General features: G+C 47.7%; 1 protein-coding gene across 1 annotated transcript; it reads left to right on the top strand.

Annotated features, from left to right (window-relative positions):
- Nucleotides 1–1,726: 1,726 nt before the first annotated feature.
- PNCK (pregnancy up-regulated nonubiquitous CaM kinase) lies at nucleotides 1,727–16,203 on the top strand. Its single transcript, XM_081894667.1, has 11 exons — nucleotides 1,727–1,861; nucleotides 3,950–4,081; nucleotides 4,875–4,949; nucleotides 5,937–6,075; nucleotides 8,064–8,187; nucleotides 8,509–8,584; nucleotides 8,692–8,804; nucleotides 11,367–11,445; nucleotides 12,687–12,774; nucleotides 13,268–13,386; nucleotides 14,517–16,203. The coding sequence occupies exons 1-10, from the start codon at nucleotides 1,785–1,787 to the stop codon at nucleotides 13,376–13,378; spliced, it is 1,014 nt and encodes a 337-aa protein (XP_081750793.1). The 5' UTR covers nucleotides 1,727–1,784; the 3' UTR covers nucleotides 13,379–13,386; nucleotides 14,517–16,203.
- The last annotated feature ends 1,810 nt before the right edge of the window (nucleotides 16,204–18,013 follow it).

Here is an 18,013-nt window from a genome sequence, read left to right as displayed (position 1 = left end):
GTCCAGTTTTGAACAACTCTGGGGTTGTGGTGCTCATCTCACTTTACTGGCCAAGGGAGCCAGCATACACTTTCCGGGTCATGTTGCTAGCATGATTAAGCCGCTTCTGGTGAACCAGAGCAACGCACGGAAACGCCATTTACCTTCCCGCCAGAGCAGTACCTATTTATCTACTTGCACTTTGTGCTTTCAAACTGCTAGGTTGGCAGGAGCTGGAACCGAGCAACGGGAGCTCACACCGTCACGGGGATTCGAACCGCTGACCTTTTGATCAGCAAGCCCTAGGCTCTGTGGTTTAGACCACTAATTTATATATGTTCATGCAAATTATGATAACAATAGAAATGAAAATATAAAATAGTGGGGAAGACTTGTGGGCCTGCTCCGTCTGCTTTCCAGGTGCTGCAGATGGACAACTTCAAGGCCCTCTCCCTAATCTCTCTTCTGAGGGCTCTTTATCTTTAAACCACTCGGACCAGAAAGCTGTTCAAGTGGAGGACACCTTCAAATACAGAGGCATGTTCTCTGAAAGCTTTTCAAATAGGGGATGGTCTTCTGTAAAGTAAGACACATGAGCACCCTATTTATATACTCTGGCCTCCTAAACCAGCCCTAACCCCAACTGCTAGGAGTGAAGGAATATCAGGGATTACTTACGCAGACCCCTTACTCACCCCATAGATGCATACTGTGCTGATGCTCTTCCACTTGGACCCAAAACTGCTTGCACTCTTGAGGAGTTGGGTGTGTGTGTGTGTGTGTGTGTGTGACTCCTCTTCTGACATTTCCAGAAATTCTTCCCTATGTATCAACCTAGAGGGCCCCTCAAGGGGGTTAGACTAGATGACCCTCGGGATCCCTTCCAACCCTACAGTTCTATGATTCCCCCGGTGGATTCCATGCCTGGCACTGGTCAGGACGGGACCCAGAAACTGCTGCTAATCAGGTTGGACCAAAACGTTTTGCTGAATGAGGCCAAGCAGCAAATGGCGCACACACACCCATAAGCCAAGATGCATATAGGACCCAAGCAGCGGCAGAGCTAGCCACTCGGGCACCTGGAGTGGTGCATATGCCATGCACCTGGGGGCGGGGTGATCCACCCAGGCGGGATTTTGTCACACACACCCCTGGGATGACACCCGGGGCAAACCGCCCCCACCGCCCCCTTCCTACACCCCTGGGCCCAAGGCAAACTATTTATGCACCTGAGGGAGAAAATCTCACAAGTGCCTTCTTCTTCCCTCGACAGTAGAAATACGTGAATAAATTAAATTAATTAGAACAAAATAACAATTTGCTGCCCTTTCATGGTACCCCAAACCAGCTGCTTGAGATGGCTGCTTCGCTTTGTCCAATGGTAGGGCCAGCAGTGGATTTTGGGCACCATTAAGGATGGCAGAGTGGGAGGCAGATGATTCTCTTCCAGGGATCCCAAGCGCCCAATGTCGCCTGGGAGACCTCCCATCTTGTTCATTTCAGAAAAGCTCGAACAGAGAACTTCTGAGTGGATCATAGCCAAATTAATACATCTGTATGCAGAGCAGGGGAGCTGTTTGGAATTTCTGCCACAGGCATCAAAGTGTCTTGACCGGGCTCTGCACTGGGCCCTACATTCGACAAATGTTTTATATCTCATGACAGAGGAATGATCTCTGAAGTTTCCGGCCGAAGAAGCCGTGGGAATGAGCTGACCCCATTTCAGTGATCTGTTTTGTGTGTGTGTTCCTTCCGACATCTCTGGGCCTAGCTATTCCTGCGCTGCCCGTCTGCAGCCGTCCGCAATGCCGCTCGGGAAAGGCTGGAAGAAAAAGGTTGAGGACATCACCAGCGTCTACGACATCAAAGAGAAGCTGGGCACGTGAGTGAAGTGACAACGGCTAATGGAAGACCTGTGCGGGGCACTCTGTGCCATGTGGGTCCTGCCAGCCACTCCCAGTTGGGAACTGAGGCTTCCTGGCACTCATCATTCCTTGATTTTAAAGCCTCCTTTTGCTTCCCATGTTCTGAGCTGCCCCTTCTCTGCTGCCACAGCAGACTTCCTTAACCTGGTGCCCTCCAGAACTTTTGGACCACAAATCCCATCAGCCCCAGATGGCAAAGTAACATCCTCTCTTCCTCCCACCCACCTTAACATCATTTTCTCCCTCTGCTCCCAGCCCAATCCCTGGCCAACTGATCTGAACCTACAGGGCTTCTCTCACGGGGATAAACTTTGGTTTTGCTCTGCCATTCCTCAAAGCCCTTCTCCTTAACTTCAGTTGACAAATCAGTACTCATTTTAAACGTTGTCAACATAAGCAAAATTAGCCTTTCCCATGGGTAGTGGTGCCCTTAGGTAATTTTAGATTTCAGACCTCATGGTCTTAAGGGTGGAGCTATTAGGATGGGTAAGGCTGACCACTTATTTTAGAATTTTTAAAGGCAGCTCTGCTGTGTTTGGGCACCCTCCTGTCATTCTGCTGAGCAGAGCCCTGTAGGGCTGCCCCCAAATCCTGTCCTGATGGCACCACTGGGCAGGGAAGGTGATAGGGGTGGCTGTGTGCTATGCTGGCAGCTCACACCTTACCTTCCTAGTTCCAAGCCCAACAGGATGCCTCCCTCAATCTGCCACTCTCAACCCGCCCTTCTCTTAGCCCCCTGGTCCTGCCCCATCTCCTCTGCTGCTCCAGCAGTTGGGCACCTGTTCCCCATTGCAGGGTGTCTCTTTCTGCAGAGACACCCCAGGAATGGCGCAGCCTGATGCACTTCATTTGCATGCTGTCATCCTATTGGCTGAACGGGGGGGGGGGGGCTCTCACACATGTCTGACGTGTATGGGACAATAATAGACCAAGAGTCCAGGGAATCAGGAGTGGGGGAGTGAGAACAGCCACAAAGTTAACTCTTCCCTAACTGAGTGTACAAATCTCTCTCCCTCCCCACTTTTGGGGTTTTCAGTGGTGTTAGAATGTGGAGTAGAATGGGGTAGAAATAGGTGCCGTTTCAGGAGAGGCATGTAATCTGGAACATGACTCAACTCAGCCCCTGCCCACCACTCCACAAAAAAACACTTATTCTGCCTGAGCAGGGGAAGCCGCAGGCCTGGGTCCACACATGCATACTCGTCAGCTGTTTTCTCTGTAGCATCCAGTGATTGCGAGGGAACTGGCATGTTGCTAGATGTCGGTTTAGAAACCCTTTCGCTGGAGGCAGCTCACACATTTATCGAAGGACCATCAGATTATGAAATGTCAAGCAGTAAACAGAGCTGTGCAAATCTGTTTCCCATGTGATGAAGAAGCAGGATCCCGCTGTGAGCACTTGCAGTAACTCTCAAAAAGTTATTCCCCTTGTGCATTTTGGTAACACTTGGGTCATTTGCCCTATTAAAAGGAACCCACATCTGATTTAACTTAGTAGTGAAATTCTTAACTGTTTTTGCTGTTGTTCTCAGCACCAGTACGATGCAAGCTGAGGGTTTTTTTGGACTGGGAACAAACAAATGCTAAGGGCTTCCTGTGAGAAAGTGAGAGAGACAATCTGTGACATTTAAAAGCTGATTCGCTATTTTGCATCTTTTAGGCTGGAATCCTGTAACCACTTTTCTGGGAATAAGTCTCGCTGATCCAACTCAGTGAAACTCACTTCTGGGTAAACATGCATATAGGATTGGATTGTCAAGGGCTACTGCAGCTGTTTTGATTATCCCACCATCCCTGGCCAGACCATAATGGCTGCCTGCATCTTTACTGAAAATATTATAGCCAGTGGTGCAGTTAGGTAAATTTAGACTCTGGATTTTATGTTTTTATGAGGAACACCTTTTTAGGGTAAAGCGTGCCACATGGGAAAACAGCTCTGTGGCATTGAGGGAGGTGCATGTGTGTGTGTGTGTGTGTGTGCGTGCGTGCAGACAGGTGGGTTTATTCTGCCTCTCTCTGATCCTCCTGCTGCCCTTTTCTGACAGAGGGGCCTTTTCAGAGGTGGTCTTGGCACAGGAGCATGGATCCCAACGCCTTGTAGCTCTCAAATGTATTCCCAAGAAAGCTCTGCGGGGCAAGGAAGCAGCAGTGGAGAATGAAATTGCTGTTCTCAAAAAGTAAGTAACTGTGTGTGTGTGTGTAGAGATAGATACCTAGATATATTCATGTTCCTTCTGGAATATAAAATGCATCCTCAGAATCTGCTTTCATTACTGGGGTTCAGCTCTGTTCAACCAATGGTGATAATGTTAGTTTTATTGTGTGCCTCAAAGCATGTACAGAGAACCTTTCCCTGAGTGACTAAAATCTAGTCCCTACAGATCTGGGATTGGGGATCTAGGATCTCCCCTTTTGGGTCAGAGAATGTGGCTTTCAGTTAGACTTTTAACCACCACCCCAAGCATTTCCTATACACTGGGTCTCTTGGTTTTTGAGCAACTAACCACAGGTTCAACATCTTGCAATATTGTTTATAAATTGCATTTATTTCTTAACTTTCCTCCAAGGAGCTCAGGTTCTTTTCCCCCTCCATCCCAGGTGGGTTAGGCTGAGAGGCAGTGACTGGCCAAGGTCACCTCGCTCACTTTGTGGCCGAGTGGGGATTTTAATTAGGGTCTAGCTTGTCATGCAAGCTAAATCTGTTGAAATTCCCTCTTCTACACCCATGTTAAAGATTCAGGGGGAGCCCTTTCCTCTTTGGCATCTGAGCCACCCTAATTTGAATTTGGGTCTCCCCAGTCCAAGTCCAGCTGGACTCACCACGGCACTCTCAAGCCTTGCATGTAGACCCTTGGCTGTATTATGTTCTAGACACAAGCCTGTCTCACAGCCAGGGGAGAAGCCAGGGTTTTCTGACTCATGCCTACTCCTCCATCTCTTAGTTTCTGTTTAATCTCACTGGCACTGCAGGATTCAGCATGAGAACATTGTGGCTCTGGAGGACATTTATGAGAGCCCCACTCACCTGTACCTGACCATGCAGCTGTGAGTAGAAATCCCATGTGCTATTCATTTGGGTCGGGGTTGTCCCCAGGGTGTCTTGGAGATGGCTAGTCCTTTCTGAATTGGCTGGGAGTGGCAGGTGTGACACTGGGTTAGGTAGTTCAAGGGCTTGATGGAGCACATGCAGCTACAGGTATTTAGTACTGCTGCAGATGAGAGCTAAGGGGCTACAGTCAGGGCTTAATGCAGAAGCCGGCCTTTGAAGAGAGACCTGACGACGGGAGAGAGGAAGTGCTGTGTTGGAGGATCTCAGCCCATTAGGATCACTTAAGCCAGGCATGTCCAAAGTCCATTTCGGGGGCCTAATCCAGCCCGCTGGTCAATTTAATCTGGCCCCCAGGGCAGTAATGCAAAAAAATAGCTAAAAAACTTTGGGGTAAAATCCTTAAAAAAGCTCAACAACATTGGTCGGCCCTCATGCATGTTCACTTCATCAAATCTGGCCCTCTTTGAAAAACGTTTGGGCACCCCTGGCTTAAGCGTCTCAGAATATACCAGTCTTGACTCTTGTTATTGGGGAAGGGCAGGCAAAATCTGCAAAAGAAACTATTGCAGAAGGTAATTTTTGTAGGGGGAGTTAGATGATAGAACACCTGGATCTGGGCTGGCCCAAGACATTCTGTTGCTTTATATAAAAGACAAGGCCACTTATCTCCCTCCCAATCCGTGCATTTCATTTATGGGAGTTAACTGGACCTGCAGTTTAATATTTGGGCACCATCTGCACTGCACATTTAAAGCCATATCGCTACTTTGAGCAGTCATGGCTTCCCCGAAAGAATCCTGGGAATGGTAGTTTGTTAAGGGTGCCCCATCTCCCACACAGAGCTATAATTCCCAACATGGCTTAACAATCAATCCCTCTTCTCAGGGAAACTCAGGGAATTGCAGCTCTGTGAGGGGAACAGGGGCCTCCTGCTTGAAATGCAGGTGGGGCCTAGAGGTAAGTCACCTGTCTCTGGTTTGCAGCGTGACAGGAGGAGAGCTCTTTGACCGCATCATTGAGCGGGGCTACTACACCGAAAAGGATGCCAGCCAGCTCATCCGGCAGGTGCTGGAGGCAGTGAACTACCTGCACGATCTGGGCATTGTTCATCGGGATCTCAAGGTGAGAGCACAGAGGGCCCTGGGATGGTCTGGGGCAGGAGTGGGGCTGCTATGCATGATGTCAGGTGTGGGGTAGGTGAGCATGTGGTCTCTTGGGTGCCAGACGAAGACATTTTAATCTTCTCAGGCTTTGAAACTGAATTTTTTAATCCACTTAGTTTTAAACCTGTTGTGTATAGCTAGTGACGTTGTGTATTTTCTGTGTTGTTTTATTCTCTGCTGCTGATTTGTTTTCTGTCCTTTTACTGTGTTTTAAAGTGTTATTGTTTGCAACCAGCCCAGAGAGCTTGGCTGTTGGGTGGAATTCAAGTCCTACTAATAAATGAATAAAGCAGGGAGGGAGGAAAGGCTACAGTTGCTGCTCACATTTCCATAGGAATTCATTTTCACTCCTGGGGGGCCTTCAGAACTTGTGAGCCACCAAGCCGAATGCAGCACATGAGCCACATAGGCCTGCCGGCCAGGTCACATTCCTCCCCACCATTTTCTGCACCTGCGGGTGAACTGCAAAAATGGGAGCTTCATTGGAGAACTTGGATGGATTGTACTTGGCTTGATAGGCCTGCGCAAGTTGTGTATTTGGTGGGTTAGAGTAGCAGGTGGTGCGAGGAGCCTCTGTTATTTCTCAAGCTGATGGAGAAAGAAGTTGCGTGGGGACAGTCCTTGGTTCACATTCTAGTTGGGTTTAGTGGCAAAAACCAGACTTTGATGGGGGAGGTTCAAATCCCTCCTCACCCATGAAGCCCACTGGCTGAACTCTTGCTACAACTGCCTCCTGTTTTTGCTTGAGGAATCTAATATTTGTAGATAGAATTGTAGAGTTGGAAGGGATCCCGAGGGTCATCTAGTCCAACCTCTTGCAATGCAGGAATCTCAACTAAAGCATCCATGACAGATGGCCATCCAACCTCTGCTTGAAAACCTCCAAGGAAGGAGAGCCCGCAACCTTCTGTTCCACTGTCAAAGAACTTTTGCCATCAGAAAGTTCTTCCTGGAATCTCCTTTCCTGTAACTTGAATCCATTGGTTTGTGTCCTACCTTCTGGAGCAGGAGAAAGAAGCTTGCAAATAATAATAGTAATAATAATAATAATAATAATAATAATAATAATAATAATAATAATAATTTATTTGTACCCTGCCCATCTGGCTGGGTTTCCCCAGCCACTCTGGGCGGCTTCCAACAAAGATTAAAAATACATTAAAATGCCACACATTAAAAACTTCCCTGAAGTTCAGATGTCTTCTAAATGTCAGGGAGTTGTTTATCTCTTTGACACCTGGTGGGAGGGTGTTCCACAGAGCAGGCGCCACTACCAAGAAGGTCCTCTGCCTGCTTCCCTGTAGCTTTGCTTCTCGCAGTGAGGGAACTGCCAGAAGGCCCTCGGCGCTGGACCTCAGCATCCGGGCAGAACGATGGGGGTGGAGACGCTCCTTCAGGAGGAGCAGGCAAAGAGCCCCTTCAGGGACTGGCTGGCTACAGAGTTCATGGGGGATTCAATAATGCAGTGCAGCCCAGTGAGCTTGAAGGAAGTGCCTGTCAGCTGATGATGGGCACTGACTTCAAGCTATGGTTTTCTTTTCTGGGTTGGGGCTGGCTAGGGAACTTTGTAGTGAAACTGATCCCAGCTGGTTTGCTCTCACCAGCTGACTGGTGGTCACAATAAGTCTCTCTACTCAATGTACAATTGGAAGTGTACTTAAGGCTCCCAGTTGTGCACTGGGAGCCGTGTCTCCAGTTGCCCCTCACCTGGCATCAGATGTTATGCCTGGTGTGCAGCCAGCCGCTAGCCATGGTTTGGGGGCAAAGGGCTCAGGCCAAAGTAGGCCAGTGGGATGGACAGTCAGCCATGTTTTACTATTTTGTTTGTCGCCTTGGGCTCCTTTGAAAGGAAGGTGTGTTTGCCAGTCCATCAGTTGGGTTGCTTAGGGGAAAGGAGAAATGGAACTAATATGCAGGTAACCCAATTTTGTGCTACACCCCAAACAGCCTGAAAACCTTCTCTATGCTACTCCATTTGAAGATGCCAAGATTATGATTACAGACTTTGGGCTGTCCAAGATTGAGGCTGATGGGATCATGTCCACAGCTTGTGGTACCCCTGGCTACGTGGGTGAGTGTGGCATGGGGGAGGTGGGCATTGTAAGCTGAGTGGGAGCAGTGAGATGGAGGGTGCCTCTGCAGCTAAAAGGGGAAATTCATCTGCTTTTAGCCTTTCTTCATGTAATTATGGCAAGCTGCAAAAATGGTCTGGTTGGCTGCTCTTTCTAGGGCAGATAATACACAGATGGATGCCTGAAGTATGGATGTTGTGGGGTTTGTGGAGGGATTGAAGTAACAAAGTATACATAAGCAAAATACTGTTCCATTGGCAGAGCTTCCAAAAATACTGCCCATGCCCTCCCCTCACTCTTGCCCATTGTGTCCTCTACAGCCCCTGAGATCCTGGAGCAGAAACCGTACGGAAAAGCCGTGGACTCCTGGGCGCTTGGCGTCATCTCCTACATCTTGTGCGTATCTTCCTCTGCCTTCTCCCCTGGACAACCTCTTGCATCTTACCACGGGTAGCAGCCTCTGTGCAGGCCTTTGATTTAGTGCCCTTTGCTGCTCTCTGCAGGCTCTGCGGTTATCCCCCTTTCTATGATGAGAACGACTCTGAGCTTTTCAACCAGATCCTGAAAGCTGAGTATGAGTTTGATTCTCCATACTGGGATGATATCTCTGAGTCAGGTGAGTGGAAGCGGGAGGAGGGTCTGGGGGGGGGGCATAGGGAGGGCCACCTATAGAGTCACTACTAATACGTAAGCAGAGAGAGAGAGAAAACATATCCTCCAAAAAGAGGACAAACACTCATTTATGAAAACTGAGAAATAATTAGCATAACTTACATAGAAATACAACAGAGCCAACCTGATCAGTCCAGGGAGGTATTGCCCGAAACCAGATGTTTTAATAACCAGATGTTAATAACACAACAATCTTATATTGTTGTGAGGTTTACCAAAATAAATCAGTCCTTCATGTTTTAACTTCAGTCTTTGTGGGAAATTAGATACAAGACAGACAGAGGGCCATCTTGTAGGATCTCTCGTTGGAGACACCACGGAGATGTATCTGAGCTGTTACTTCAGAGCTGCAAGAGTCCTGTGGGTGTTTCAGTCCAGACTATTTATATGTTATGACAACACAGCAGCTAGTCAAAAAGCAGCAGCATAAATCTTGGTGCTATTAAACTTGGAACCCCCAGGAGGCTTCAAAGAGGGCAGTAAGAAAACGAGGAGGAAGATAGCATTGCATAGGTGAAGGGGTTTCCATGCCAAGCAAAAAAGCAAAGCCTCGCTGTGGATTTTGGGTTCATTGCAAGGCAGTGGTGGCTGGCAGATCTGGCCGTGGTGTGACAACTAGGCAGCACCAGTGGACAGCTGCAAGATGCCACACGGAAACATGGAAAAACGAAGGCAGGAAAGAAATGGTTATGAAGGAAAAATAAAAGCGTGAGAAGGGAGTGGGGCAGTATGAAAATACTTTAAGCTGAGCTTGAAATAATTGCTCTCAGCAGAAAGTCACAGGGAATGTACTGACTGTGAGTGAAGTAGTCTGAGCACCCCAAACATTTGCAGCCGCACGTGGTTTTGAAAGCGGGATTAACTATGAACCTACCTGCCCATAGCCTTATGAGTACAGGTGATCATGAATGCACAATAAAAAGGGCAGCTGGAGGTAGACTGGTCCATACAATGGTGATCTACATAAAGGAAATGTCTCAGTGGATAACTCTTTTAGAGGAAGGCTTTCCACTTCAGGCAAGATCATAGACCGTGAAAACCATCTTACTTTGGCCAGCCTTCCTCTGCATCCAGTTTAGGGAGTGTGATAATTTTTACTTCAATGAGTTTATTTTGTTAGAAACTTATTAGGAGACCCCAAATGGAAGAATTTGGTTGATTAGAGAGACATTGGATAGGAAACAGTATACATTTGCCTCACTGTATGCTCCAAATAGTAAACAAAAACAATTCATAATCAAAATGTTAAGAAATTGATTAAGTTTTCAAAAGCAGAGGTAATGTTGGCCAGAAGCCTAAATTTAAGTTTATTATATGGTTAGAACAAATAAAAACAGAAATATTGTAAACAAATGAAACACTGAAAAAACCCCACCCAATTACAGTAATATAACTTGTTGGAGAAAAAGACGTGGGTGGAATCTTTCTTCCTTAAGTGGTGGATTTCTGTGTGGAGTGAGAGGTTTGTATGGAAGAGTATTACAATAACTGTCTGAGGTGGTAAAAATGTAGATGCAGAGCTACTATGTCACTGAGAACTAGGGATCCATCTTAACAGTAAGCCTTTCAGATAACTGGCAATTGTTGTCCATTGCCAACAACAAAAGGGAACAGCATCACTATTGCTCCCTGCACTTTTCCTCAGCCTACCACATTAACCTGTAGCACGTGAAAGTAAAGCAGGTACCCACTTAGAGTGAACAAGGATCAGGCAGACACAGCTTTTTGGAGAAAGAGAAGGTGAGGTTTTATTGCTGAGCAATAAGGACCCAGTTGGAATCTCTTCCAAAAGGACTGGGACCCCGAGAAACACAAATCCTGAGGTCTTTATACCTGAGCAAGTCACAGCAAATCACAGATCATGAGACAATCATGAGACAGTCACGAACGCCAGCGAAAATTAGCCAATTAGCGTGCTTCTTGCCATGCTCCCAGCTCCTGGTCAAGCGCAGAGTTCTACTCCCAACTTCTGCTTTCCGTTGTCTGCACAAATGATGCACAATGATGCACAATCTGACCTTTTCCCTAGTTCTGACAGAACAGGGAGTTTTGGAGTTTTTGTGGTTTGGTCCGTCCTGTTCTGTGGATTATTTCAGCCTGCATTTGAGGGGGATTTTGAACCAGTGTCTCTGATTCATGTCTTCCCCTTGGTCAGGGTACAAGGATGTTTTCTAGGGGAAAGGTCGGTTCTAAAGTTGCTGTTCCAAGCAGTTTGCAGTTAGCTAAGGCAAAAGCTTTCCTTTGATTCAAAATGGATTATAAAAACACTGTAAGCCCTGATTATGTGTGAGCATATGTGAATATATTGATTACTGATAACTGATTATATGAATAGCGTAAGGGCAGCCCTTTTTTCCTTGCCTCAAACCGACAAAATGGTGGTTCAGCAACCAAGAAAGTGAGTGCAGCCATGCCAAGGGCATGTGCCCCTTGGGTTGCCAGGGCGACACTTCAGGCAACAACCTTCTGATTAAATTGTGAGGCTTGCCCCTTTGTTTCCACACAGCCAAAGATTTTATCCGACACCTTCTAGAACGGGACACTGAGAAGCGATTCACCTGTGAGCAGGCCCTGCAGCACCCCTGGTAAGTCCCACCTGAGGGGGGGGGGGTCTGCAAAGGTCTTGGTGGGAAGGGGAAGGAAATAATTTTGCCCACTGCTGGCATTTCTGTTGTGTGGTGAAGAAGAGTTAGGGAGATACAGTGGTACCTCGGGTTACATACGCTTCAGGTTACAGACTCCGCTAACCCAGAAATAGTGCTTCAGGTTAAGAACTTTGCTTCAGGATGAGAACAGAAATCGTGCTCCGGCGGCACGGCAGCAGCAAGAGGCCCCATTAGCTAAAGTGGTGCTTCAGGTTAAGAACAGTTTCAGGTTAAGAATGGATCTCCGGAACAAATTAAGTACTTAACCCGAGGTACTACTGTATGACAAAGATACATACATAATACTGCTTTAGAACAATACGGTGTTTTGCTTCATGAGCCAAGCTGCCACCATTTTTGGTGTTCCCATATTATCAGCAATGGCCCTTTAGTGTGTATGTATGTGTAACACACACACACACACACACACACACACACACACACACACACACCTTTGGGAAAGGGAAAGATGGTGTGGAGAGCAGCAGTGAGGAAGGGGGCACTCTAACCCTTCCATGCTTGCTCTTTCTTCTCCCTAAATTCTCCGTTCTCGTGGCTTTTCTGCCAATGGACTAAAAATGCACTTTGGGCATTTTGGGGAGGGGTCAGCTGGTAAGGGAATTTAAAGTGAAGAGCAGCGGGAAGAAGATTAAGCACTTCCTCGTCCACTCAGAATATTCCTTACCAAGCTTTTCTTTTCTTCAAAACAGTGGTGAGGCTCCACTAGATCAATGTGATTGTAACATTAAGGAAAACAATAGATTGCATTCTGTAGCACACATGCTGGGTTCCGCCCAACTTTTGGGGGCCCAGACGCATATGTGATGTCATGTGGTGGAGGAGGCTCACTGGGGCCTGTTGCAGCCATGGGAAGGCCCACTGGGGCCTTGACATTTTTGGGGGGCCTCGGCCCCGGCCCCAGATGGCACCCCTGTTCTGTAGTGTATTGCTCATGATAAATCCTGCTTTTCTGCTCTGCTCCACATCTTTCACAGTTTATATGTGTACAGTACCACGTTAAACCATAGACACCAGGGCACCAAGATTTTCACACATGCGAATATGAAGTGGCCAGAAAGTGAGATGTGCATCAGCTGAGCTAGACCAGTCCCAGACCAGTGATGACACCAAGGCAAAATTATCTAACAAAAGATAATTACCCCGCCTGTTATGTATTTCAGGATCTCTGGGGACACGGCTTTGGAGAAAGACATTCATGGCTCTGTGTGTGAGCAGATCCAGAAAAACTTTGCTCGCAGTCAATGGAAGGTAAAGAGGAATGTTTAACTTAAACCCAAGGTGGAGAAGGGTTTGCACTCTTTCTGCATTGCTTAATTTAAAGGAAGTGGTTCTAGGGTCCCTGTAAACCTCTGCTCCACACCTGATAACAGGTGTAGGATGGGGGTTTTGTGACATGGCCAGAATGTCCTTGTGGGCCTCATTAAAAGCATGACCTGCAATAATAATAATAATAATAATAATAATAATAATAATAATAATAATAATAGTATTGTTATAACAGAATAAAACTTCAAACATTAAAAACTTCTGAAGGGCTGCCTTCAGATGTCTTCTAAAAGTTGTATAGTTATTTATCTCCTTGGCATCTGACAGGAGGGCTTTCCACAGAGTTTCCCCACTACCAAGTTTCCCACCACTGCAGAAGAGTTTCCCCTGCTAATTTCTGCAGACCAAGCTGCTGCTTCAGGCCGGGCAGTTTTCTGTTAAGCTGGCAACCTTTTTCACACTTCCATTCTTACAGCGAGCATTCAATGCCACATCCTTCTTGCGCCACATCACCAAGCATGGACCTGGTGCGGAGGGCGAGGAAATTGGAGAGGCCACTTCTGGAGCGCATCATGGGAAATGGTGACCAGAGAGGTGCGTGTGATAGAAGAGTATTTTGCCTGCTGGGGGCTGGGGGGGGGCAGATCTCTCACTTCTTTCTGCTCACTGACCCGTACTCCTTACCAGTCGCTGGATATGCAGAAATTAAGCAAAGGTGGCTTCTCTTAGCATGGAAGCTAAGCAAGTGAGGCCTTTCCTTTTATTTCTGCTTGTCAGTGTTGTTTTAAAAGCACCGGGGCAGGAATGTAATTAGAAGCTATGCAGTTGTGGGGAGGGACTAAGCCTGAGAGCCATACTCACAAGACCACCCGTGCCGCTCTCTGCCCGCTTGGCCTGCGTTTTGCAACGAAGCGTCAGGGGGAGATGGGTTGAAGGGCATCCTGCAGAAGGGGGTGGACTCTCCTTCCTTGGATTTTTTTTAAGGTGATGGCCAACTGTCAGGGCTTCTTTAGCTGCAATTCCCATATTGCAGGGGGTTGGACTAGATGACCCTTGTGGTCCCTTCCAACTCTACAATTCTGTGAAAAAGCAGCCTTTCTCAACCCTGGGTCCCCAGATGTTTTTGGCCTACATCTCCCATCATCCCTGACCACTGGTCCTGTGAGCTAGGGATCATGGGAGTTGTAGGCCAGAAACATCTGGGGACCCAAGGTTGAGAACCACTGTAAGGGGTACATTGCCCCCATAGGTAGTTTTTTCTGCTTCCTGCTCATTGGTTTTGTGGCATGATTAGAGCCCGGAAGGGAGGAATGAGGTGGGGAATGGCCGTGGCAGTGATGTGCAGGAGGGATCCACTAGGGCACGGCTAACTCAGCTGAATTGTGCACAGAGAGCGAGCGAGAGAGCGCAATTTGGTTCACTCTACAGGCTGCTCTCTGAGAGTGACTGCTCCTAGGGACTGCTAGCAACCCAGCCTAGTCCTGGCTGCCATGTTTCATTATTGTAAGCACAGTGCACAAGGAAACCCACTAGCTGGGACTAAGGCATGGGCAGCATACAGAAATAGGCTGCAGGGCAAATAGCAATGGGAAGGAGGGGCAGTCTCAGTGTGTGCAAGAAGGTCTTATCCAGGACCAGGGCTCCAGAAGATGGGAGTCCTGGAAGGGCAGGGACTTATGATCACAGAAATGGCCTGTCTTTAACCCATTTCTTGCCACCCGCAGGTGCCTGGAGAGCCTGGGCCGCTGCCCTTTGCATGAGCTACCCTCCTGCATGCGGCTTCACAGCCATGACGCTGCGCCAGTACCCTCACCCAAGAGGTGGGCGTGCCCTTTCATTTCCTGCTCCCCCTTCTGGGGACATCTCTGCCCTGAGGGGCCCAGGAGTCACGTCAAGTCAGCCACTGTCCAGCCTGCTTTTAGCAGGGTTTGAAGTTGCCCTGCTGCCTGGGACCAAAGCCCGCCTCCCCCTTAAGGCTGGTGAAGCCCTCACAACCCTGCTGTGTTTCTCACCACACTTCCTTCCATGTTGGCTGTAGAGCCCAGCGAGAGCCCTGGATGGCTTTGGGCGGGGGAGAGGATGCTGTGTTGGTGGAGGGGCTGAAAAAGACACCCTTCCCTCTAACCCATTGGGGGGATTCCAAGATGGATTTGAGACTCTTTCTCCTCCCTGTGAGAGTAACAACATGGCAGCTGCCGAGCAGAGAAGATCTGGTGGAGCAGAAGGACCCCACAGTAGCTGTGTGGGAATAGTAGAACGGGAAATCGTAAAAAAGCAGCCGCCAGGAATCCTGAGACAGGGAGGTGCCATTTGATAGACATTGGGGGGACCTCGGGACTTGGGCTCCAGGTGGTGAAGACAGATGTAACATTTAAAAGACGGGTGCTGGTGGTTTGTAGCAGCCTCACTGTCTCCAAACTAACTTATACTTTTCTGTCACGGGGTGCACATTTTGGGGTGGGGGTGGGGATTCTGGAGGGTTTTTTCTTAGCATGGTTCAGTTTGAACCAGGGAGAAGTCAGCTGTGATGAGCACCAATTCGCAAGTACCCAGAATATCTCCAACTTACACCTCCACATTCTGAAGCAGTTTTGTAGCCATTAAAAAAAACAAACGTTGAGGTTGTGTTTCCTTTTTTTAAGATGAAGGAAGGACACGTCTAAGCCTCAGCACATGGGCAGTGCTGCCACAAGTAACAAAACCGTAAGAGGCAGACAGGTCTGCTTCACGTACAAGGCATGGGGCAAGGATGTGGGGTTGACACATTGCCTTGCAGTAGGAAGCCACTGGCCAATCCAGCATTTGACTTGTTGGCATGAGTTGCTTAGCTGGTGCTGCCCTGTGGGGCAAGAGCCTGCTCTGAGAATGCTACGTCTGTCTTTACCTCTTGCTGATTAGTGTTTTGTTTTTCAGTTGGGCCAGTTAGACAAAGTGCTGGTAGATTCTAGGGAAAGAGAGAGTCAGCTGGGACCAGCCAGGAGCAGCCAAGGCCTCCTGCATTCATCAGGTGCTCTGCTTTGTGTTCACAGATCCGTCGCTACCTGCCCCTCTCCCCAGGGAAGAACTGGGCTCCCTAGGACAGTTGCAGCACCCAGTCCGAAATAAAGTTGCTTCTTTGGGTGCAGCTCAGGGATGCCCCACACGGCGGGGGGATGGGCTATCCCCTAATGTTCCCCAAAAGATGTTAGTGGGGAAAGCAGGGGGGTCAGCAAGGTCAGTTGCCCTCCTTCCTCCTCTATTCCACACCCTCTACCACCTGCCCTTGTATTCCTGTCAGACTGAACATTTGCTTTGCCGTGTTGCTCAGAGCTGGAGATTGTTCTTGTGGTTCTTGTGGGGACTGGTGGGGGGTTGTTTCCGTCATGCTTCCCCTCTCCACACGTGTCAATAAATGAAAACTGTAACACCGTATGGTAATGGTCGTCTTTTCTGTGTGAAGCCGGGCCTCTTCTCCCCCCCCCCCCACAGGTTATAACAAGCAGAGATGCCTACCTAGAATGTTGTCCTGCCACAGAATCGGTGGCACTGCTTCACATATTATTTCCCTGACTTGTTTCTCCCAAATAATGAGAACAGTTCTCTTCCACACATTCAAACTGAACGCTGTCTCTCTCACTTGCCAGTTTGTGCTCCTGGTGAATTATTGTAGGCTAGAAGCCCCCGTCTTTCTGCTACTGCTTCCCATCTCAGGGACTACTTCTACTGGGCTGGACGGTCACTTTGAGGGTACAGCAGAGAGCGGGTCAACCCTGTTCCCCTCCTCGTGCCCTGCTGGCTGCTGTTGATGAGTCCTGTGTCCACACCCACTGTCACTGCCAGCTAGACCCACAGTTCTGCCTCTTCACTGGTAAATGGTGGGAGTGGATTTGGCCCTGCACTTGCCACTTGATAATCCTTAGAAAGAAAGTCTATCCACATTGTGCTGGTGGATAGAACCCAGGTGTTCTGTCCTTCAACTTCTGCTTGGAGGAGGCAGTCACACTACACTTTGCATTGCTGTAGCACTTTTTGCAATGCGTTATGCAAGAAGACTTTACAAGAGCTCTGAAAGAAAGGTCAGAGTTGCCATCTTCCATGTTACAGATGAGGGACAAGCTAAGACAAGGAAAGCTGCTTGGCTCAGCTGATCCAGGAAGTTCATGGCCCAGGTGAGATATGAAGTGGAGACTTCTCTGTTTGCTTTGTTTGGCACTCCTGTTACATCAGCTCTATAATACAGAAACCTGTTAAGGAGCAGACCATTTGGAGGAATGGCTGAAGAATGCCTGCAAATTAGCAGCAGTGAGTAATCCTACCTAACACTCCAGCAGCTTCCTCCTACATAACCAGAAGAAGAGGGAGGATGTCAGAGAGGAGCAGAAGAATGATTCACAGCCCAATCTTATGCATGTTTACATGGAAGTAAGCCCCACTGTTTTCAGTGGAGCTGACCACGGGCGTAGCCAGGATTTTTTTTTGGGGGGGGCAGACTTTATGTTGGTGGGGGTGCAAAACTGAGTTAACTATGATGCAATTGGTCAGTTAAGTATTTTTATTTATTTACTTAATTTAGGGGGGACAGCTGCACCCCCTGGATATGCCCATGGAGCTGACTAGCAAGGGATTTAGGACTGCAGCCTCGGAATAAGCCACTGACCAACGAGTCCCTTGCTTTAGGACTAGGAATAGGCAAATCTCAATGTTGGTTTCTCGTTTTTCCATTCTTAAATTCAGTTCTCCACATTTCCACATCAGTTTGCAATTATTTTTTGTTAAGCCCTTTTAAAAAATCTGCATTTTAGTGTGAATTTCTCCTAATGCACACATTGTTTGTAATTATCCCTAGTATAACACACATTTTTGTTATTTTCATTAAATATATGCATTTTTAGGAACACTAGCAATTGCATTTTTGTACACATTGCTTAACTAGATAACTACATTTCAAATTTCAAAGAAGAGCAACTATGGAAAGAAGGCTCTCAGTCAACAATTTGCACATTGTTGTGGAAAGTGTGATTTTTGTAAGTTTGCCTTTAAATGCAAAACTGACGAACTTCTCCCCTCCCCCTACTCAAGACCCAGCAAACCTCAGCAAGCCAAGTACCCTATTGCATAAACCAGAAATAACTTCACCAGGAGAGGGGGCTACATTGAACCAAAATATATGTGACAAATTTGGGAGTCATGTGACTCTTCTAAAAGTGCTATTCTTTCTGCTTAAAGCAAAGTTAAAAATAAA

This window comes from Podarcis melisellensis (assembly GCF_964234715.1).
Source record: "Podarcis melisellensis genome assembly, chromosome: 17".
NCBI classification, from domain to species: Eukaryota; Metazoa; Chordata; class Lepidosauria; order Squamata; family Lacertidae; genus Podarcis; species Podarcis melisellensis.
The sequence above is the reverse complement of the archived record's forward strand: the minus strand, read 5'-3'. Positions and strand labels throughout refer to the sequence as shown.

Coding starts and splice junctions, on each gene's coding strand:
- PNCK (XM_081894667.1), top strand. CDS start 1,785: ATGCCGCTCGGGAAAGGCTGGAAGAAAAAGGTTGAGGACATCACCAGC. Junction 8,188..8,508: donor TGGTACCCCTGGCTACGTGG/GTGAGTGTGGCA, acceptor TGTCCTCTACAG/CCCCTGAGATCCTGGAGCAG. Junction 8,805..11,366: donor GGATGATATCTCTGAGTCAG/GTGAGTGGAAGC, acceptor GTTTCCACACAG/CCAAAGATTTTATCCGACAC.